Source organism: Trichoderma reesei, assembly GCF_000167675.1.
Source record: "Trichoderma reesei QM6a unplaced genomic scaffold TRIREscaffold_9, whole genome shotgun sequence".
Lineage (NCBI taxonomy): Eukaryota > Fungi > Ascomycota > Sordariomycetes > Hypocreales > Hypocreaceae > Trichoderma > Trichoderma reesei.
Genome location: NW_006711156.1, coordinates 261,883 through 284,438, shown reverse-complemented (window position 1 = coordinate 284,438; position 22,556 = coordinate 261,883). Strand labels below are relative to the sequence as shown.

At 43.2% G+C, this 22,556-nt stretch overlaps 4 protein-coding genes across 4 annotated transcripts; 1 reads left to right on the top strand and 3 right to left on the bottom strand.

Moving 5' to 3' along the window:
• Positions 1–227: 227 nt before the first annotated feature.
• On the bottom strand, positions 228–1,447 carry TRIREDRAFT_77848 (uncharacterized protein; the record flags this gene model as incomplete). The annotated part of the gene is made up of 2 exons (XM_006965248.1): positions 1,227–1,447; positions 228–1,171 (listed from the first exon to the last, which is right to left on the bottom strand). Exon 2 carries the CDS (start codon positions 1,083–1,085, stop codon positions 228–230), a length of 858 nt encoding a protein of 285 aa, XP_006965310.1. The 5' UTR covers positions 1,086–1,171; positions 1,227–1,447.
• An 853-nt stretch (positions 1,448–2,300) lies between these two features.
• TRIREDRAFT_39755 (glycoside hydrolase family 16) lies at positions 2,301–3,359 on the top strand (the record flags this gene model as incomplete). Its single annotated transcript, XM_006965188.1, has 2 exons — positions 2,301–3,256; positions 3,290–3,359. Coding segments are annotated over 2 exons (1,026 nt in total), but the record flags the coding sequence as incomplete, so codon positions are not given.
• Positions 3,360–5,616: 2,257 nt separating this feature from the next.
• On the bottom strand, positions 5,617–7,524 carry TRIREDRAFT_73417 (Basic-leucine zipper transcription factor; the record flags this gene model as incomplete). The annotated part of the gene is made up of 3 exons (XM_006965247.2): positions 5,617–6,431; positions 6,510–6,726; positions 7,333–7,524. 3 exons carry the CDS (start codon positions 7,522–7,524, stop codon positions 5,617–5,619), a joined length of 1,224 nt encoding a protein of 407 aa, XP_006965309.1.
• Positions 7,525–14,381: 6,857 nt separating this feature from the next.
• Positions 14,382–16,824, bottom strand: TRIREDRAFT_107285 (uncharacterized protein; the record flags this gene model as incomplete). Its single annotated transcript, XM_006965246.1, has 13 exons — positions 14,382–14,392; positions 14,534–14,554; positions 14,652–14,657; positions 14,735–14,738; positions 14,839–14,869; positions 15,036–15,061; positions 15,256–15,263; positions 15,483–15,490; positions 15,579–15,593; positions 15,630–15,657; positions 15,849–15,859; positions 16,678–16,697; positions 16,792–16,824. The coding sequence occupies 13 exons, from the start codon at positions 16,822–16,824 to the stop codon at positions 14,382–14,384; spliced, it is 222 nt and encodes a 73-aa protein (XP_006965308.1).
• Between the last annotated feature and the right edge of the window lie 5,732 nt (positions 16,825–22,556).

Below are 22,556 nucleotides of genomic sequence, written 5' to 3'. Positions count from 1 at the left end.
GAGATATGTGATATGCCTAAACCTGCGCGCCCTATTATTTCCAACGCCGTCCTTTGTCTGAAGTATTTTTTGAACCGAAATCCCTTGGGTTAGATAAAGAAAAAATCAATGTCCCAGTATAAGGTATATGGAAGAGTCGGGGAAGAGGAATGCCATGCAAAGAGGGCCAAACCAGAGGTTATATGGAAATCGGAAGAACATGACCCTTCATCAACTAGAAAAAAGCATCAGTCGCGCAACCAAGCTCGGCGCTTCTCTTCCTTCCTCGCGCGACGCTTCTCTTTAAAGGCCTTGAGTTCGTTCTTGGTGGGCTTTTTGTTGGACCGCTCGGCCTTGAGGCTGCGGCCGCCATGAGCATTTGCCGCGGCATCCACGTCGAAGTAGGCGTTCATCTGGCGCTTCGACTTGGCTTCGTCGGAGTGCCGCTCCGCGCCCTCTCCAGCTTGGAAATGTCCAGTGTAGCGGTTAAAGGTCGCCGTGGCGGCATATATGGCGGCAGGGTCGCCGACCAAGCCGGCGGTATCTTGTTCCTCTTCGTTATTCTTGGCGTACCACGCGTTCGGATCGTAGTCGCCGTGGATGGCCGGGTTGTAGCCTCCAGCAACGGGCTTCTCGTAAGCAGGCGGCTGGGGCTCAACCACATGCGAGGTCACCACAGCGCCGTTCGCGCCAGGGACTCGAGGGTTTTCCCACTGGCTCTTGCCCGTGAAGCGGTTGTAGAAGAACCAGGCCTGGCTGCTGGGATCCCACTGGCAGTCCCATCCGTCATCCTCTGGCTGCTGCGGCACCGGCTCGTCCGGCAAGGGTGGACCGTCGGGGACGGCTTCATTCGGTAGCGGTGGCGCCTCTCCAGCGGCAGTCGCATCGGTTCGTGATGACGACTCTTCTGGCGGCGACTTGTCATCAGAGTTGGCGTCCCGCCCTCCGTCAGACTCGTCCTCCTGGGTCACCTCCCCGGCCTCGACGTCCGAGTCCTCGGCACGCTCCTCGCTTGCCGCTTTCTGGACAGAGTCGGCGACCGCAGCTGGCGACTCAGCCGCCTGCTCAGCCGTGGACTCTGTGACGGCGGTCTCTGGCGACGGCATGTTGGGGCTCAAGCACAGGGCACACCCAGGCAGTCGTTATTTTTCTTTGCGTGATGTCGTCCTTGCTCTCTTGTACCTGTTCTCATCTGCAGACGTGAGTATCCTGATAGTAACGCCATGATCAACGTGATACTTATGCACCTAGAGCTTTAGCAGGCGGGGACGAGGCAGTCTTGAAGCAGAGGCACCGCGGCTACAAGCTCGCTCTTTGGTAGGTATTGCGCCTTTTCGCGTTGCAACGAACAACGAGCGAATAATTACCTGAGTCAAGTAGCTGGAGAAGTGGTCTCGCGCGCCGTGCTGTCGCAATCGTGCTGCTGCTTTTGGCACCACGTCTTCCTGTGAGGCTGGCAGTCAATGTTCCATACGATGTACGAATAGGTAAGGTCAGGCGAGGGAACCTGATGGATGGACATGTTGAGCAAAGGAGGATGGATTGCCGGGTGCCGGGGCGGTTCAGCTGCGAAAGGAACATCTATAATCCGGGAGCTGTCATTTGGGGGGAAGCTCATTTTAACGGTGATGCATCATTGCATACCAGGTACTAGCCTTACCTACCTACCTTCAATGCTGTACCAGGCGGGACTGCGGGAACCAACGGCAAACGTGGAAATGATTTGATGGCTGCTAATTTCTAGCGCAGGTCTTGCTAGCTCTAGTAGGACAGTGACAGCTCAGTCTCTCGACGTCAATTCTTGTCCTGGCGTCTACCGACTTCCATCAGGTCACATCTGCATGGACGCTGGGGCTCAGAATACGAGATGTTCCATTACCGGCCCAACAGCGATCGGCTCAGCTGCATCTCGTCGGTTGGCAAGCCCACACAAGATGCATCCCAGGCCGCAGATGCGCGTGAATTGTAGATCCCGGTCTCTTTCCGCCGTCTTCTTTTCTTCTTCGGCTCGCTTTCTGGTTCTCTCACTTGCCGCGATGTCTTCCCTTCACGTGTCAACAGGGCAACGAGCTGGCGGAAGCTGGGCACATGCATCGAGCAGCATCATAGCCCTATTACGTGGCTTTGCTCTCCGTCGTCTCTGTTAATTGCTTCTCTTTCTTGTTGGCGTTTGAAGTGATTTCTAGATCCATTAGCGGTTCACCAAGATGCATTGGCCGCCCTTCTCACCACTCGTAATCTCCATCCTCATCCAATGCATCACCGCCAGCCACAGCAAAGACAGTAGCCCCCAGCCTCTGCCCAACGGTGACGACTCCGTCTGTGACTGCTTCGTCACCAATGGCACGCAGCCCGGCTACTTCTCGAATCACATGTTCTTCGACTTCCGGAACCTGACCCGAGACGCCGGCATCCCGCCCATCGTGACCAACGTCACCAACGCGACTTATGTCCCTCCAACGAGCGACTACTTCTCCAGTGACGAATGGACGAGCGTCTGGCAGCTCCAGGGATGGAGCAACAGCGAGGGCAAGGGAAAGGGCCTGTCCGGGGCGGCGACGGTCCTCATGGCTTACTCCCCAGCCAACGTGTACATCGAGGAGAACAAGGACGAGGATGCGGATTCGCAGACGTACCTGACCCTGAGGACCCAGCGCGAACCAAAGTTCCAGTCGGCAGCGGCCTTCCAGACGAAGACGTCCGACTACCAATTCGTGTCTCTGCGCATGCTCGCCCGCACAATCGGCAGCCCGGGCGCCGTGACGGCAATGTTCACCTATCGCGACGCCACCGCCTCGTCGAGCCTGCAGGAGTCGGATTTTGAAGTCCTGACGCGCGGCCCCAGGGAAAACGTCCAGCTCACGAACCAGCCCTCCTTCGACAGCGACGGCAAGGTGAAGCCGGAGGCCACCACCAACGCCACGCTGCCGGGCGGCATGATCTGGAGCCAATGGGCCGTCTACCGGCTCGACTGGACGGCCGACAGCAGCGTCTGGTATGTAGACGGCCAGCAGCTGGCCAACATCACCTTCCAGGTGCCCCAGGACGCCGCCGGCATCAATGTCAACGCCTGGTCCGACGGGGGAAGCTGGAGCGGGAACATGAGCGTGTACGACCAGGCAAACCTGCAGATCCAGTGGATCGAGATGATCTACAACACCTCCAGCTCTTCTTCTTCTTCTTCTGCCTCCCAGCGAAAGTGGAAGCGGGATCCTACCGGCTTCCTTTGGGGCCGCGACGCCGGGCCTCGTGGCGGACTGCCCCGGCGGCGAGACTTGTCTCTCCGCAGCAGCAGCAGCAGCAGCAGCAGTGACGGGGACGGCTGCAAGGTCGTGTGCAGCATCGACGAGGTCACGGAGCAGGGAGTTGCTACCATGCTGTGGAACGCAAGCAGCACTGCCACGCGGATGGCGGGTGCTGACGCCGTGAGGGACATGGCATGGGCGTGGACCCTCCTTGTTGGGGGCCTTGTATGGCTTATGATCGTTTGACGGGGCATGACTTGATGACTTGATGAGAAGCACGGATGCCGGCGAGGGCATTTACGGACACGCAGGGGCTGAGTCTATGTTGACCTTGAACCCCGGATGTTGGAGCCGTCCTTGTATAGTACGGAGCGGAACATCTACGATCTTCATCCCATGATTGCATTGATAATGCAGACACTTTGAATAAGAATCATCTATAGATACTTGGTCCTCCTCTCAGCTACAGTATTGCCATCCAGTTGGATCTGTGAGTGACGTTGAATCTACATGTAATCAGTAGCACATTATAAACCTCGTTTCCTACAGAGCCTTGTCGACCACATGCTCAGCAAAACCCCCTCCTCATGCTTCACCTCCAGAGCACACGGCCCAGCAAATGCAACCAACCTTATGCCTTGCCTGTAGTTCAGCTTCTCAAGCAGTTCTCAAAAAAAAAAAAAAAAAAAAAAAAAAAAAAACAGAGCACAAAGCAAAACATGAGCATACACAAAAACCAACCATGTGCACACAAATGCGACCTTCACCACCAAGCGCGATACCTAAACGGTGCTCGTATTAGTCACAATGTGTGTCTATATTTATACACCGCTCTCCCCACTCTGCAAAGCCGTTGCTTTGTCCTTCCAGTCAAGAACAACAAGGGATCCAACGTCTCAAGATATCCGCCATGAACAAGGAACACCCATCTCGATGCTTAAAAGGCGCGAATCAACACTATTTTACATCCTTCACCTACGGGTCAATGACTGGTTCCCCCTTGTAGAGGTAATTTCAAGATCTGACCATCATCCACCCGCAACTTTGCACATACTAGGTAGATACGCACTCGCCCTCTCTTGGGATCCGACGGCGATGTATACTATTGACACTCTTTATACGAAATATATGTCCTCATTTTGGCTTCTGAGCTCCAGTCTGCAGTTCTTGTTAACAATCTTCAGTACTAGACCATCACCCCATATTCCCCTTTTCCACCTCAAGAATATGCACAAGACGAGTAAAACAAGAAGGGTAAACATGCGCCAGCCCAAGACCAAAGCTCACTACATCAGGTACCTACAGATACATCATCAAGACGGGAATCGAAACCCTCCGCCAAACGTCCAAAGTAAGCTTACATGCAGTATATTCAAATCAGCAACATGCTACCAAAGATCCTTGGGCTCCTCCCATCACCCTTGCCTTGTTACCAAGGAAGATCCCCCGTTGCCCTTTCCTCTGGCGTCTGGGGGTTTCTGTTTCGTCTTGATTTTCTTTTTTCCATAACCGCCAAAGATAGCCTCCCATAAAAGGTTGAAACAAAGCAAGAAAGACAACTTTTTTCCCCTCATTACCATGAAATAACCCATGTCAACTTTTTTTTTGCCCTCTCTGATCCATCCTGTGCTAATATGCTGAACAACACCAATCCAGTGGTATAATGGGTATCTCCACCACGTCGTCCGCTCCGGACAGGGCTCGAACAAAAAAGGCCCAAAGACATGACCCATGCCACCAAAGGGATGCTTCGTTACTTCGTACATTGAAGAGGCTGAGTTGAATAAACAAGTATAGTAAATTGCAAAGGCATGACTCAATTGTAAAAGCCATTGGATTTTTTTTTTCATGTGCCATGCAGGGCATGCTCCCTTGATAATCGTGGTATATCTGCTTGCCTCGAAATGGTCTTTTAGAGTAGGAGATGGTAGTTGTGCCCTGCTGTCATCCGTGGTAATGATCCTCCGTGCAACCAGGGTTCGTCGAGCGGGTGGAGTTCCAACAAAGGGGAGCGTAAGAAGCATCTCGATTCCCGGTCTCCGCAACCCCGTAACCCCGTTTCACACGGAGCTAGGCACTGCCCGAAACCTGCAGAGCACTCGTTTCTCGTGTTCGAAGTCCCGACCTTTCGGACGCGCCCGCCCTACTAAGCCTGCTGAAGGAGCCCGATGGTTGAACATCCGCTTCGCGACACCGGAAGTCCCCGTACCCCGGTAGAGCGTGAATCGCAAGGGCCATCCCAAGCCAAGGTACTCTCAAGAGCCGTTCCCGAAAGACGATGCTCATCTCGACTTCAAAGGAGTGTAGGGGCCGCCATAAGCCATACCGGGTGGCCTCCGTCGCATGACCAGCTTCATAGTTGGCATCCGCGAAGGCCGCTATGGTTGAGAAATCACCTCATATGAGTTTGATCAAACTGAAACGGCTGGCCGGGGAAAGCCATGCTGGCACTGAGCCCGAATGGATCCCAGTCGGGCTGCTGATCCAACAACTGCGTCATCGAGGGATACTGAGAGCCTGGCGCCACCTGGTGTCCGGGTCCCGTGGAGGCTGGCGAGAGAAGCATCGGTTGCTGTTCTCCGTTGAAACCGCCTGGGTATGGGCCCGGGCCACTGGGCGTCTCAATCTCAGAATCTTCCACCATGTCGGCTTCGTATTCTTGCTCTGTACGGCACCAGGTTAGCATCCAGCAAAGTAACGCACCAACGCTCATCCAGCGGGGCCTATTTATTTCCTTACCAAGTTGTTCGATGTGGTTCTGGAATGATGGAGTCGGATAGAATGATGCACCAGAGTTCATTGCTCCTCGCGACCCTGGTTGCACCATTGGCTGTCTCGACGTCGGAGTTGTAACAGAAATGGGAGTCATCTGCTGACGAGACAGTCCGGAGATGGATCCTCTCATTGACATGGTATCCGAGGCCGCTGGAGAAAAGGCCGAGCTCGCCATGTTGGGGGAATTCGAATGAGAAGAGGGAGCTGGGCGATTCTTTGGTGATGGCGCAGTCTTGTGAGGCTGTAGAGGCGGTGGCAGACCAGTACCGGGCTCGGTCTTGGGAGCAATGCTGGAAGTAGACTTGCGCGCGTGGTGCCGGTGCATCATTGTACGTTGAAGGGGAGGCGGCTGCACCAGGTTCTGTGGCATATGAGTGGGCGCCAGGTTGGGACTGCCGGTTTTGGCCTGAAGCTCTGCTTGAACATCGATGCCTGAATGTTGGACCGGCGTTAGTTGAAAGGTTCAAATGGGCATACTTGTCGCAGCGAAAAGTGCCTTGAGCAACGTACCCTTCTCAAGGAGAATGCGCTCGAGGAGAGAGTTCTTGTATCGGAGCATCAGGCATTCTTCGGCGGCGGTGCGGTGCGCCGCCTGAAGGTTGTGCAAGTTGGACTCATGGACGCGAATGGTCTCCTCGAGCTGCTTGATATATTCGGTGCGTCGTTCGCGAAAGGCGGCCTGGGCCTGTCTGTTGCGCTGTTTGCGCTCCTCCGAGGTTGCATAGATCTGTTTGGACAGAAGCACGTGTCAGCACAAGAGTACAGGTTGCGATTGTAGTCATGATAACGTTTGCCCAGGAAGTGTCTGAAGGAGTGAGGTAACACGGGGGGGCTGAAGCGAATTACCCAAAAGGGCAGCAGAACGCCTTGACCACCCATGCAGCCGTTTGATTCGACGAGGCGCCATCGAAGCTATCGCTGGCGGTACTCGGATAGCAGGGAGACATGCGGGTGTATCTGTGTAAGACGGCGGTGGGATTTGGCATGATCTCAGGGAGGTAGCATTGTAGCTGTGATAGGAAATGGGAGGGAATATTCCTCGACAGGGAACAGGCCGTTGGCTCGGAAGAGGAGGAGAGGCTGAAGGGGGAGGGGGTAACCATAAGGCAGACTGAGGGGTAGCAGCGGGAAGATAAGACAGACGAGATGCAAGACAAGACTAGTAGCAGCAGCACTGCTGATACGGTCCAAGGTATGTAGGCAGCGATGGTGTTACTACTCTACATGAGGTAGGTAGTCGTTGTCGTCGTCGATGTCGTCCGCCATAAGGCAGTGTGGTGAAGATGACGTCGGGGGGTTGAAGAGGCAGAGGGAGATGGGGGGAGCAACTGACCGGCTTGCGGCCACCCTTTCGCTTGGGCTGCTGGCCGTCCTGCGAGACATTGATGATGTTGCTGCCGCTGCCGGCCGTCATGGGAGGAGCCTGCTCCCTCTCCGGGGTGGAACCGGTCGAGTCGTCGCTCTCGTCGCGGTGGTGAGGGTTCGGCCCCGGGTTCTGGGTCGGCGGCTTGTTGTCGATGGACATGATGTCGGCCATGCCTTGGGTGACGGCGCGGGGGCCCGTTGAGACGACAGCCGCGCTGCGGCAAGCGCCCCAGTCTGGTCTCAAGAGGACAAAACCGCCAAAGGGGACAGCAGGGCCAGCCTTCAGAAGCGTCCCGGTGACGTGGTTCGCGGGTGGGACGCCCTGGAGTTCGCCTGGTAAGGTATCTCAAGCGCAGGCAGTTACTATCAGACAAGCGCGGGCGGCGGCAAGGCTATCGCGAGGGATGGCACAGCCGACAGGACCGTCGTCGTCTCTGGTTCGCCCAGCAGGATGGCCGTTATCAACGAGTCCCGGGCGGGCGAATGCAATTGCAGGGTCCTTCTGGGCGCAAAAAGTCGACGGGCAGAGATAGGCGTTCGGCAGCGCGTCTGTAGCGCCTATGGGCGGCCGAGGAAACGTAAGAAAAACAAAAATCGCAGCGCAGCGAGAGATAAGGGACCGTCGCCCCGAGCTTCCAGAAAAGATAGTAACCTGAATGTGCAGGCCAGGCTTCCGGGAGGGTCAGTTCGAAGATACTGGACAGAAACCTCTGGGAAGCTGGGTGGGAAAAGGACGCCCGGGACTTCTTTTATGTAATGGGAATTGCGCAAGAGGGGAGCCAAGCAGCGCTCCGGCGGCGACGTCTGCGCTGGAGCTGGCCCCCGTCTCTTTTATGATGGATTTCTACTGGTGAAAAGGGCACTGGACGGTACTAGCCACTTTGACTGATGGGTGCGGTGCGGTGCGGTGCGGTGCGTGTTGAGGCTGGGCTGGGCTGGGGCCTGGGAATTAGGGCCTGGCACACGGTACGGAAGAGGCCTGGCTGGCTTTCACACGAGAAAACGGGGTCACGGCTGATTAGGCTTGGATCTGTCTGGTCTCTTCTGGCTCTGGCTCGACACAAACAAGTGCCACTCGCAAGAGACTTGAAGCCTGGCGATTGGACTCTGCAGGGTCGGCCGACGACCCAGCGCGAGGGGTGGAGCGATGGGCGATGAGCGAGCGAGCTCGGCGCTGGCGTGGCCAGACAAGGCATAGGACGGCAAGACGGGGATGGCAGGGGAGAAGACGAAGGAAAGAGAAAAAAAAAAAAAAGAGAGACGAGCAGCCGGTACGAGGGCGATGGAGCCGGGGCCTGCAGCTCTTTTGCGCGGGTACCTGTGAGACGTGAGCCGCGCAGGCTCTTGTCACGGCGCTGGGCGTGCATCCGGCTGCTCTCTAGTGCTGGTCGCTCGTGGCACCAGAGCGAACGCAGGCCCGCACCGGCATCTCAACAAGGAGCAGCAGCGGAACTCATCCATCTGAAGGGCTGGGCTGGGCTGGACAGGGCAGGGCAGATGCGACCCGACGCACCGAGAGCGGATCGTGGGCAAGCAGTCCGTTTGACAGCATCCGGGTCGTGCAAGTCATAACAAGGTGGTGATACTGACTGGCAGGCCTCTATCCATCTCTACAGTACTCTCCTCGTCGTTCTTCTTCCTCCCTCTCTTCACACAGTCCTTCCTCCTGCCACCCCCTCCCAACCAAGAAGAGGCTGCGCCCTCGCATGTCAATTCGGCCAACCGTGTGTCGACGGCGTCCCTGCGAGTGGGTGTGCTGTGGGTTGCGAGCTGCGAGCGACCAGCGACCAGCGCCGGCTGGCTTTTGGCCTCGATCCAGTCACCAGTCACCAGTCACCAGTCTCGAAGCCCTTCCCCAGCCGCAGAGTCAGGTGGTCGCTCGGACTAATAGAACTCGTAGCGACTTGGGCAAACTGGCTAGGGGGGGCCCCCGGGGACGGACAGCAGGTCCATCGTGTGCTTCTGCTGGGCGCTCCACCCGCAGTCTCTCCACCACGGCTTGCAGATGAAATTTTTCATCGGCTGGAAGCCAAAAGTCAGGGCCTTGGCTCCTTTGTGGATCCCCGCTTGTGAGCCGCCCTCTCTCGGCCCTGTCTGTTCGGTCTCCTCATACGGAGTACGAGTGGTACGGAGTAGTACCACTGGGACGTGGGCGAGGACCACGGGATTCATGGGAATCATCGTCATCATCAGCATCGGTACAAAGTACTTCATACAAAGGCTTGGAAGGCAAGGTTCCGCCGGCTTTCATCCCTCGGGGAGCTTCTCCTTCTTCACCGGTCAGACGTCTTCCCCGTCTCCGATATCCACCAGCGGCGCCTTCAATCTCACCCAGCCATGCCGCAACCCAGGGCGGCTAGCGGTGGCATCGACGGAGCATCTGCTGCTCCTTGTATGAACAAGTACTACCTACTACTAGCATCAGCCTTGGATGCTTGCAATTCGTCCTGTCAGGGGTAACAACGCCAGCCGGCCTCCATTGCTGCAGCTCGGGCACATTCTGAACATTGAACTCGCCTCCAGTCCAGCCGCAAGCCTCGTCGCCCACTAGCACGACACGGGTGAGCGAATAATCGCATGGATTGCATCCCCAATTACTTATACGATACCTACCCATGGAAGATGGCGAATTCACACTCTCTTCATGCTGATAACGGTGCGAATCATGCTACATAGGTACCGTAGCCAGCAAAGAAGCCAGGTGAGGTGCCTTGACATTGATCAGCAGCTGCGTTGAATCACAACGGGCATTGAAGAAAAGACCCGCGGATCTAGTGCCGACTGGCGGCAATACGGAGTACCCCAGAACGACTTGGCGGGACCACGACTCTGCCGCGGAAACTTGACTGGCGACGGGATCGCTTCAGGTAGACTGCATGTCGATGTCCTTCGGTGTCCCAAGGCAAGGCTACCGCTAGCTGCTGCGACTTGGTCACATCTACAAAGGACTATTCGCAGCTAATCTCAACGGCCCCCAAACCGACCTTGTTAGCTGCAAATCTCGAGGCTTGAGGCTTCCGTCTCTGCACAATCACGCATTGGATACATCTGGCTCCAGGCTCGAGGCTTGCAAACGCAGAGGAACTGCAGAATGCTCACGCAACCATGTCCTGTATCCCCGGCATTGGCTGCCCTGGGGTAGCCTGGCAACATACCTGGATGCCCGCTCTCGTGCCTCGCTGCGCTGAAAACCGACTGACTTGCACAGCAGAGCTGGTCCTCCTTGCTTTTAAGCTTAACATGGTCTCACCGCGCCCTTGGCGAGCAGTCACTCACATCTCGATGGCATTGTGCGTGTCTGGCCTTGATTGCTTGTACATACCTGGGGAGGTAGGACGCAGTGCTAGTAGCACGACGGGCGAAACGCACTGCCAGCAACTTGATCAGCCAAAAGTCCAACATCCAGCCGAGATGGACATGCAGCCCGTTGGCCTTTGCCGACGATTGCCATGCTGCAGATCCGACACCTTCTCGTTCCGTCATCCATGGCCAACTCATGTGGCCGTGATTCCGCCCTGATCAAGGCTCACCCCAAACAACCAATGCACGGACACAGGCTGTGACGACGCGCGCCGTCGGACTTTGCCGTGGCATTGTCCCGCAACCGCATTGCCAGCGTCGAAAATGTATGAGCCATACTTACATACTACTACTTGCATTCACTCTCCCATGCCTACTACATGCACGAGTCTGCACGCTTGCTTGTGCCGGAGGTCCGGTCGAGGCGTCTTGTTCTCTCCATACTGTACTGGCTAGTCTGATCGGTGACGCTGTGGCTCTAGTTTTCTCACCAAGCAGCAACCGCTCATCGATCCCCTTTTCTTGGACCCCATTCTGGGGACTCCACGACATCTAAACTACGGGGGTAGAAAAGTATGCAGTGTTCCCCTGACACGAAGCCGTCGTTCAGCCAACCATCGCTCAGACTTGCGAGCAGACTCCGCACTTGGGGCTGCCTAGACGGGGCATGGAGCATTCGAGGCGTCCTCAGCTTGGACGGGCGCTGGAGCAGCATCGTGATCGCCTCGGGACCTTTCACCGTGATCCAAGATTGAGACAAGAGAGTGGCCAAGGCGCAGTCAGGTGGTGCAAGAGGTGGCTTTCCGGGGGAGCTCTGAAACTTGCCCTGGAAAGCTTATAAGCCTCCGCGTGACCTCAGCAGCGGGCAAAAGCAGAGGGGATGCAGACATGAATTGTCTTTTGTCTGAATCGTCTCAGCTCGCCGAAGTCAGCGCGGTGCTGGTGACTGATTCCAAATGGACATTGCTTCGAGAGCAGAGCGAGTCTGACCTGAGCCGTCCATCTTCTCCAAACATCCGCAATGCTTCCAGCCGGACTTTCGTATCCGTCTTGCCGCCGTTGCATCCCAAGACAACCCACAAAAGCCAAGACTCTCGCTTGCGAACAAAGCGCATACAGTACGAAGCTGTTTGCACGTTTTAAAGCATGCCGTCAGCGCCACATACTACATACATAGCCTATCCCCCTCCCATGGAACATCAGCTCCTCCTCAAACGTCGGCCCCCAGGTCCCAAAGACCAGAAACTCCTTGCCCAACTCGAGCGCCACCACCCGTCTTCCCCAGCTTCCTCGGAGATGTGCCAATCAACATCCCCATTGGGCAAGATTGTCTCTCGGATGTCGGGGCTTGGCTCCAGGAAGGCGTTTGCCGCTAACGCATGAAATCATAGAGCCGTTGTGGGAAGATTGTCCGGTGCTTGATGAGAAATTGTCGAGTGTGGATGAGAATTCTTCCCGTGTGAAATGATTCCCCATCATGATTTTGACGTGATCAAATGGTGGCCAGACGATGGGCAAGCAACTCAGCTATAGTAGTATAAGCAAGGTAGTAAGACTGCGAGCTGAAAAACACCCATATGACTTATCCCAATGGCGATTTAATATACATACTACATGAAATCATGACGAATTGGAGGAGCAACAAGTTTGCAGCCACGCCGGCCATCCTGAAAACAAGAAAACGGCAACCCATCGTGACGTCTGGGTTCAACTCCTCCGGCCGTCGTTGATGTGCACGGCACGAAGATCATCTGGATTTTTACTCTGGGCGGGCAACTTGACGCCACCCTCACAGCCAGACGGCACGCAGTGGATAGACAACACGGGAATGATCTCGTTCAACGCTAGATTTCTGTACCTCAGTCTACATGGTATGGATACATCAACTAGGATTTATATAACGTACTCTGGTGAAATAGAAGTACATAGCGATGGTAGTAGAAACTAAAGACCCGTTTCATTCTTGGATATCAGTAGTAATAGTAGGTAGGAGTAATAGGCACCATGAATATACCTAGGTAGAGTGTGTGAGCTAGTAGTCTGGTGTTTTTCTTCCACAGCCTGACGGGATCCTTTCCCCATCCCACCCTACATACCTAAAGTAAGTACAGTAGATCCCTCTTCTACGCCGACGGCCCTTTGTACCAGCCTTGGCCGTATCCTTCATAGCTGCCTTTCCGGAGCCTACGAATCTGGTCATTCGGTGAAGAAGAAGTATACAGGTGATACAAGTAAGCGCCGGGTACGGCGGATGTCAGGGCGCTCCAACTGGGACCAACTACCTACTACTAGTACTACCTACCTACTATAATACTGTACCCGACGTGTGTCATCCTCGTCATCACCGGTTGGCGACTTCAAGGACCTCTGCCGATTTCTGGAAACATTCTAGCGGCAAGCACACCTCATAGCGCAGCCCGCTCCGATATTCGGGTCGGAGGACGGAGGACTCCGCACATGCAAGGTCTGTTGAGGTGTTGCGGCCGGCTGCTTAGTTTGGGAGGTGAGCTGGACCGACTGGAATTCGTGATCCCTTGGCAAGGAAGGGTTATTATGGTGTGATTGGGTGAATGGAGGGGGAGGGGGTTTGTGATGTGCTACCTACTGTAGAGGGAGAGAGCTTGGGACTTGGCGTGTGCCTGTGTGTGTGTGTGTGTGATGCATCTCGATGGCGGCTGCGTTTTCACTCAAAACATCTTGGAGAGACATCTCCTACTCTTTACGGCGTGGTCGTGACTGAGCGTCGAGTTGGCCAAGACCACATTCTGCCATGGTGGACGTCATGTCATCGAGACGAAAGTTCATTTGGAGAAATCCGGGCGGGAGGGGGCAAGTCAATTTCAAGCCCCCTATCTCTTTGCCCGAGTAGTCTATTGACTCGTTGCGCACATGGTCTTGATGACAATTGACTGCTGCAGAAGCGAGATAAGTTCCCATAGGTAGTTCACAAGGCCGGGTGTCCTCCGGCAGTCTCCTTTATCCTTCCATAGTAGAAGCCTAAAGAGGTCAGGCACTATGCCAGGGTTTAGCAGGGTGCAGAAATCTTACGCCCCTGCTAGCAAGGTTTTAATAAGTGGCATAGTGCTAAGGGCTGGCATAGTGCTAACTAAGTGCTAATAAAGTGCTAACAGGGTTTTAAAAGGGTGCTATTAAGGTGCTATTAAGGTGCTAAATAAACCTATAGGTGCTAAAAGATTAATAGGTCTAGAGAAATCAGTACTTTAGCAGCGCCTTATATAATGCCTGCATATTTATTAGTTTAATGCATATAGTAAATTATATAGTTAATTTATTTAAAGGAAGCCCTTGCTGTTTTTTACTATCTGCGCTTTATTTCTATATATAATAAAGGCATAACTATTTCCTTATGCCTCTACAGCTAACCTAAATAATAACCTAAAACTTCTGTTTTCCTTATACTATTAACTATTTATTATATATTTATAAAGAAGAGATATTAATAAGGAATATAGTAACTTTTATAAAATTATCTTATATATTAACACTAATCCTATTTAATCTCTATTTATAGATTGCAGATATAATATCTTACCTATATAGTTATAAATTAGCTATAGCTTCTTAATTTATATAAGTAAGGTGCCTAATTAAAGGCAATTACTTAAGAAAATACAACTTATAGCTAAAAGGTATATATTATATAAGCATCTCCTAGTAACTTAATATACTAGCAGAATTTCTTTTATTAGCATAATATTAGTTAAATACTAGTTAAATATTAATTATTAAGCGTAATTTTATATAATATTAGTATATATATTTTAAAAATAAACTTTTAACTGTAATTTAGTGCTTAATAGTATTTAAGAAAATTATATAAGTATATAGCTTAACTAGGAGGTATATACCTTCTATCTTAATATACCCCCCTAAAAAGAAGTGGTATTATTTAATATTTTTATATTAGTTTATAAGTTACTTAATATTTAGTAATAGCATTATAATCTAGGGTTATAGTAAATATACCTTTAACTATAAATTATATAAACTTAGGCTTTTAAAACACCTAGATCTACTAGTTATTATCTGCCTTATTATTAATAATATACCTTCCTATAGTTATAGTAATAGAAGGGATACTTATAATATATAGCTTAGTCTTTTAAATTAGGGGCAGGAGAAGGAGCTTATATAGTTAATAAAATATAATAACCTTAGTTATAATAATAAAGATATAGTAAATACTATTATACTTATATATAAATATATTATTAACTTAGCTAATATAGCGCTAATTATTAAACTTAATATAGTTGCTAATCTTAAATATAAAGTAATAATATTACCTAAAAGCATATTAGTAGCAGACTGTATTTTATATATATACCTTAACGCTTTAAAAAGACTTACTAGTTAATAAAAAAGAACTTCTTATACTAAAATAATAAACTAGATTAACTAAAGGTATAAATATTAAGAATATTATAGTTATTTATATATATATTATATAGTAATATTTAAAATATCTAGGTTATGCCTTTAGAACTTAAAAGGAGGCCTTTATGCTTATTTACAGCATAGTAAGTTTAAGACATAGCTGTTTATTTAAGTTTACTAGTAGCTATAATACTAGTATACCTATTAATGTTTTTAAATATATCTTAATATTTAAGGTTAGATTCCTTTATAGCTGTAATTAGTTAGTTAAATTAGGATAGGATATAATTAAAGAGGGTTAGATAAGCTAACTATATATAATATATCTAGTTAGCTAAAATAAGATATATTATATTAAATGCCTTAAGGATAAAGAGCTAGTAAATAAGCTAAAGGTTAACTTTAAGAAGAAGTGCATACTTAATATTCTTAAAGTTAGTCTAATATATAATTACCTTAAACTATTTAGTATTATAAAAGTTAGTATATCTTTTTAAGGGTAAAGGTAATACTTACTTATACTTTAACTTACTAATAAGGATATTAATATTTAAAAGTATTATATACTTTTTATAAAAATATAAGAGATAATTACCTATATAAATATTAGGTTATATAATATTAGTTAATTATACTAACTTATTATCTCTATCTTACTATTTTTAGGTTAGCTTTTTATAGTAATATTAGTTAGGTATTAGGTTAAGCAGCAGCAGTGCTTTATAAATAAAGGCATTATAAAGGAGGATTTTAAATTTATTAGCTATAAGCCCTCTTTTATCTTACTTATGCACTTACTGCTAAAGTGTTTAGGTGAAGTTAGATTAAATAAATTAACTTAATAATACTAAACTTGCCTTAAAGGCTTTATAACTGCAGCCTTTTTATAGCTTTTAAAATGCCTAGAGATATATTATTTAATAGTTATGCTAGGCTTAAAGTATAATATTTAATAAGTTATTTTTATATTTCTTTTATAAATATTAGTTATTTTCTATTAGGAGGTTATTACTTTTAGTAAGATAAGTAAATGCATAAACTATTTAATTAACTAAATTAAGACTGTTAAGCTCTAGCTATATAACTGCAGTATTTTAAAAGTTAAGGTTAATAAAGTCCTTCTTTAACTATATATTTAATAAACCTAGTATAATTATAAATTAGTAAGTATGCTTTAAGAGGCTATAGCTTCTTAAATAGTAAATAAGTAATTATAGCCTATTTTAGCTAGGAGGAAACTTCTAGAATTATAAAAGTTAACTATAATTCTTTATAGCCTAAGGTTATAAAACTACCTTAATTAGGATTATATAAAATAGGTTAGTAAGACTGTTATATTTTAAATATGCTATATTAAGTACCTAGGTCTAAATTAGGTTAAGCGCTAGAGAGATCTTTTTAAGGTTTAATAGTATTATAGTAAGGTCTTATTATAAATAGTAGTTTTATTTTTATTTTACTAATAGGCTACTAGTAAAGTATTATATTTTAAAAACTTAATAAGAATATTAAGTATATTAATTAATATTAAAGTCTAGCAGTTAACCTAGGTTAAACTTCTTAAAGGCTATAATAATATTCTTTTTACTAATATAATAAAAATAGTAAAACTTACTAGCAGTTAGGCCTAAGTAACTAGCATTTTAATTTTACTATAATATATCTTTTATATAATAAAGTATAAAGATATATATTAATATTAAAGCATTATTAATATTAACTATAATACCTTTATTAAGAGGTATAAAGCAGTAAAAGGCATTAATTACCTTTTTAAATACTAAGCTATATAAGCTTAGCAGAATTAAAAGCATATTAGCTTATTATTACTATTTATCTGCATTTAAGCCTGCTATTATTATATATATACTAACTAAGGTATAGTATAAGTTTTAAAAGAGGCTAAACTTATTAATAAATATAGTATATAAAACTATAATAAGTGGCAGTTTATTAGCACTGCCTAGTATAAGGCAGTTTTATTTATTTATAAACTATAACTAACTATATATTACTAGTTTATATTTTATATAAATACTAAAAAGGTAATAAAACTAGTCTAGCTTATTATTCTTTTATAAAATTTAGTAAATAATTTACTTATTATTTTTATATTAAACCTAAGGGTTATATTAAGGATACTTCTTAAAAAGGGCATTAGCCTTATTTTTCTTTAACTTATTAATATAAAATAAGGGGTCTTTTAAATCCTTACTAGACTAATAGTTAAGTATTATAAAGTAGAAGTTAAAGATAAAGCCTTATTTAATACAGTACTTAATCTTTAAGCTTAAAACTAATTTATTAAGCTTAAGCTAGATATTATCTCCTAGCTTAAGGCATTTATTATTAAAATGCAGAGCTTTTTATAAAATAAGGATAATATCTTTAAGTATAATAAGCAGGTAGCGCTTAGTACTAAAATCCTTTATAAATTTAATAATATAACTAATATAGGAAATATAATAAAGCTCCTTTATAAATAGCAGTAGTATATTAAGGTCTAGGGCATTAAGAGATATGCATATATAATTAAGGCTATTATATAAGAAATATACTTAGTTAAATAAGAAGATTAAATTACTAAAGTCCCTATTAATATTAATAAAGTAGGTGTAGTAATTAAAGCTTATTTAAATAAAGCTTACCTATACTTATAAGTAATATAGCTTAGTTAATATATTAACTTAATAGGCTATATTAGTATATATTTAACTATATAACTAAAAGGATAGGATTAACTTAAATAGGTCTTTAAGGTTAAAGAAGTATATCTTTATACTTTATGTCTTAAGCTATAGTTAGTTTAGTAGTCTACCCTTACTAAAAGGTAGTATTATTAGCAGCTTATTAACCTTAAGGTTAATATTAATAACCTGTATATTTAAAAGTGGCATTATTTTTATAACCTAGTTTTTTAAGGTTGTAAGTGCTTAAGGTAACTTTAATAAGTCTTTATTTTTAAGTTAGCTAGTAGATATAAGTATTTAAAGGACCTTTTTTAAAATGCTCTAGTCCTTATTACTAATACTAGTAATATATATTATTAAACTAAAGGCAAGCTTAAAGTTAAATAATATAATCTTAAGGTAAATAAAGTAATAGATTAAAGCTAACCTATCTTTTATAGTATAATCTAAGGTTTTTTAAAAACTAGGCATATTAGGCGCTAGTATAAAAGAACCTGCAACCCCTGTCTTAATAGCTAATAGTATTTAAGATATAATATTATTATTATTAAACTTACTAATAAGGTTATCCTAACTAAAGGTAATATTATTATATTTAGCTATAGTGCAGAACTTAAGCTTATTAAAGCCAGGTGGAAGTAAAGTCTAGTCTATATTAGGAAGAATGCCCTAGTCTGCAGCTATAATATTAAGCTGGCTTATATTAAGGGCAGACAGAATCTTAGCTTTAAGAGCCTTATTATCTTTATATTTATTATCTTTAAATTTAATATTTTTAAATTTAATATTTCTAAGACTATTATTACTAAACCCTTTACTTATAGCAATCCTTTTATTACCTTCTGCAGGTGCCTTAAATATAAAGATATTAAATAAATCCCTAATAGAGGTGTTATAAATTACTTACCTTTAAAATGCATTAGGTTAATATAAATGCAGTTATAATCTTAGTTTATAAGAGCTTGCTATTTATAATAAAGGAATCCTTTAAGCAGGCCTCTTATCTGCTATTCTTATTTCCTAGCTGTCTTATTATTAAATATTATAATTATACTTTAAGGGGGAGAGGCAGTATTACTAAGCTTATTAAGTAATTTTAGTAATAGTATTATATAAATATTAAATAAGATATCTAGTAATATTAAATAAAAAGTTAAATAACTAGATAGATAAATAAGGAATTTTTATATTTTTAAAGATAAGAGAAGGAAGGAGCATATATATGCACCTGCTAGCTAACTATTAACCTAATTCTAATATTATAGGCCCTGTGTTATTAAGCTTTACTATTACTTAATTAGGTAATTAATTACAGGTGCTCTAGCTATTAACCTCCTATTACTTAACTATAAGGTAAGAGTAAAGTAAAAGTAAAGTAAATTAGCTTTATTTAATTTAAAAAGAAAATTTTTTACTTATAAATAGAATCTAAGATTTTAAAGAAACGCAAGCCTAATATAACTAAGGTAATTAATAAGGATAAATCCTAAACCCCCCTTCTCTATACCTATTCTTTAATCTTTTATTTATATAACCTATATAATAACCTCTTTTACTAAATTCTTATCTTTTAAAATTACAGTAACTTTACCTTTTTAATCTCTTTTCCTTATTTTCCTAAGGCATTGCCTTTCCTAGCCTTACTAGTATATATTTACTAGCACCTCTCCCTTATTAAGCCTTAATTAACCTTGCTTTCTTAGTGTTATTTTTAGACACTTATCTTTAAACACTTATCTTCTCTAAATATATATTTACTAAACCCTCTTATTTCTTAATATTATAAGCCTAATTAACCTTATCTCCCTAGTTTTATTTTAATTAAACACTTGTATATTATAGTCTTATAGGTGTGTATTTACTAGGCCGTCTTATTAATATTAAAGTAAAGTTTAATTACTTAACCTTACTTCCTTAGTCTAGACCTTTTTACTTATCTTTCTGGCCTAATTTATGCATTTTTACTAAAGCTTCTTAAACCTTAACTAACTTTAATATAACTAACCTTATTTTCTTAGTCTGCCTATCTATTAGTTAATAGGTATATATTAACATCTTCCTCTTCCCTATCCTTAACTCTTTTATATTTATTATCTATATATACTATAAGCTTTACTAACTTATTTATATAATTCTTAGCATTATATATTTAAGGCAGTTGCCTCCACCTTTAACTATAATGTCTAGTTAAAGCACTTGCTTAAAGCATTATCTTTCTAATAATGCACCTAATTCTAATAGAATATATCTGCTATAGATAGGAACAGGAGCTTCTAGCCTAAGTCTAGTAATAGGCAGAGGTTAAGGTTAAAGCCTTAAATAGTTTAGTAGAGGTTAGGGTTAAAGCCCTGCACTATCTAGTTTTAAACAGTTTAGTAGAGGTTAAGGTTAAAGTCCTGCACTGTCTAGTTCTAGATAGTTTAGTAAAGGCTAGGGTTAAAGCCCTGCGCTATCTAGTTCTAGACAGTCTAGCAGTACTATAAGTAAAGGTTAAAGTAAAAGCTAGCATGCACTGCCTAGTCCTAGACAGCCTATTACTATATTAGCTAGCAGAGGCTAAGGCGCTCTAGGCCTAGCTCCTGCAGCTAATACTTATTAGCTAGAAGCATAATTCACTTTCTAGGCATAGCTATAAAGCTAAAGTGCCACTTTAATAACTAAAAGCCAGAGTAACCCTTATTCTTAGCCTATAAAAGTATCCTAGCCTACTAGTTAGTTTAGCTAATTCTTTACTAGTATAGGTAGTTAACTAGGCAGGCAGATGCCTTAAGCTAGGTAAGGTAAAGGCATTATATTATTTAGCGCTAAATAAGGAATTACTATAGTAGAAGCTATTATACTTATAACCTAGTCTAGTAGTTAAACAGGCACTAGATAACTGCAGCTTTAATATACTACTAGTAGTATATCTTTAGCTATATATAGTCCTAGAATAGATAGTTAACTATTGCCTTTAAGCTAAGAGCTAAGTTTTATAACTCTAATTAAATAAATAACTAGTTAATTACTCTTAAATTTTACTAGGCAATTTATTAACCTAGCTTTTAAATTAATATGTCTAGCTGCCTTTTATTATTTATAAAGTATAAATAATATTAATTAACTAATAATTTACTAAACACCTAGTAAACCCCTTAGTAGCTAATGCTAACTATAAGCCTTTATTATTATGCTTTTAAAAGCAGCAGCAGTAAAGGCAGATCTGCAGGCTAAGGGCAGTTAACTAATAACAGTCCTAGCAGTCCTTTTATTAAAGCTTAAGAAAGTGTTCTAATAGCTTTTTAAAAGCCTATATAAGATAATCTTATTAGCCTTTAAGACTAGCCTTTACTTAAGCTAAAGTAGGATATTTAAAATTACTAATATATAATAGCTTTAGGTAATAAAGAGTTTAATACTAATTTAAAGCTTAAAGGGGATATATAGCTAAAGGTAAATTTACTTACTAATACTACCCTTAAAAAGTCTTAATATATTAAGTATTATATATAGCTAATACTATTCTTATAGCATAGCCCTTAATTTACTAGTTACTATATGCATAAGGTTAATAAAAATATCCTAACTAATTTAAAAAGGTTTATTTAAATTATTAACTTACTTAAGTATAAATTTAAAATAGCTAAAAGCTACTTTTTATAGCATTATATATATATTAATATATTAATAAAGTCCTTTATATTATTTACTTTATAAATATAAGTTTACTAATATATATACTTAATATTTTAGAATTAAATTAAGGAACTTACATTAAATAACCTGCATTTTCTTAGCTACCTTAACTTACTAAATAGTATATATTTACTATAGGCTAAGCTAATATTAAAGCTTAACTAAATATCTTTTAATACTATCTTTTACTATACCTGCTATATTATTAACTTTTAGTAAATAAAGCAGGAGAATAGTTATAGTTATTATTTTATTATTACTATCTAGCTAAACTTAACTATTTACCTTTTTTACCTCTAGGCTTTAAAAAGCATACTAAACTACACTAGCTAAATTAATAACTGCAGGTATTTTATAATTACCTTTAATAACTTTAGTAAAGCGGCTTAAAAATATAATACTATAGTTTATAAAAATATTTATAAATATTTTATTATATAGGCTTTACTAAAAGAGCTTTATTATATTAATAAACTGGCCTTTATAAAGCTAATTTAAGAGATAAGACCTATGCCTGCAGTCTCTTATATTAATATTTATACTATTAAAAATAGCTTACTGCTAGTAAGTTCCCTTAATATATTACATTTTTATTTTAATTAGGACTTTATAAATTTTAATATATAAATATCCTATTTACAGCCTAGTCTACTACCTCCTCCCCTCTTAAGGTCCTGCCTTTAATTCTTATATAGCCTAATACCTGCACTTTTAAGCAGCCCTAGTAGCTTAAGCTATAATAATAGTAATGCTAATATTAACTTTTTTAAAACTAATAGTGCATTTAATAACCTTAAAGTCCCTTTTAGCCTATTAATTTAGCTAAACCTTAAATAGTTAGTAACCTATCCTTAGGTATATATAGCTATATTCTAGCTGCCTACTAGCTAAGTGTTAAAGAATAATATCTTTACTAAGTATTAACTATTAAGTTAGCCTGCTAAGACTATAACTAAGAGCTAATAAAGCTTTATAATAGTAATTAACTTTTAGTCTTAAGCTTATTACTGCTTTAGTTATATCTCCTAGTTTATTATCTTTCTTTAATCTGTATTTTATCTTATTTTAGTTTAGAAAAGTTCTTATATTTTATCTCTTTTTAATTTATATTTTATCTTATTTTAGTTTA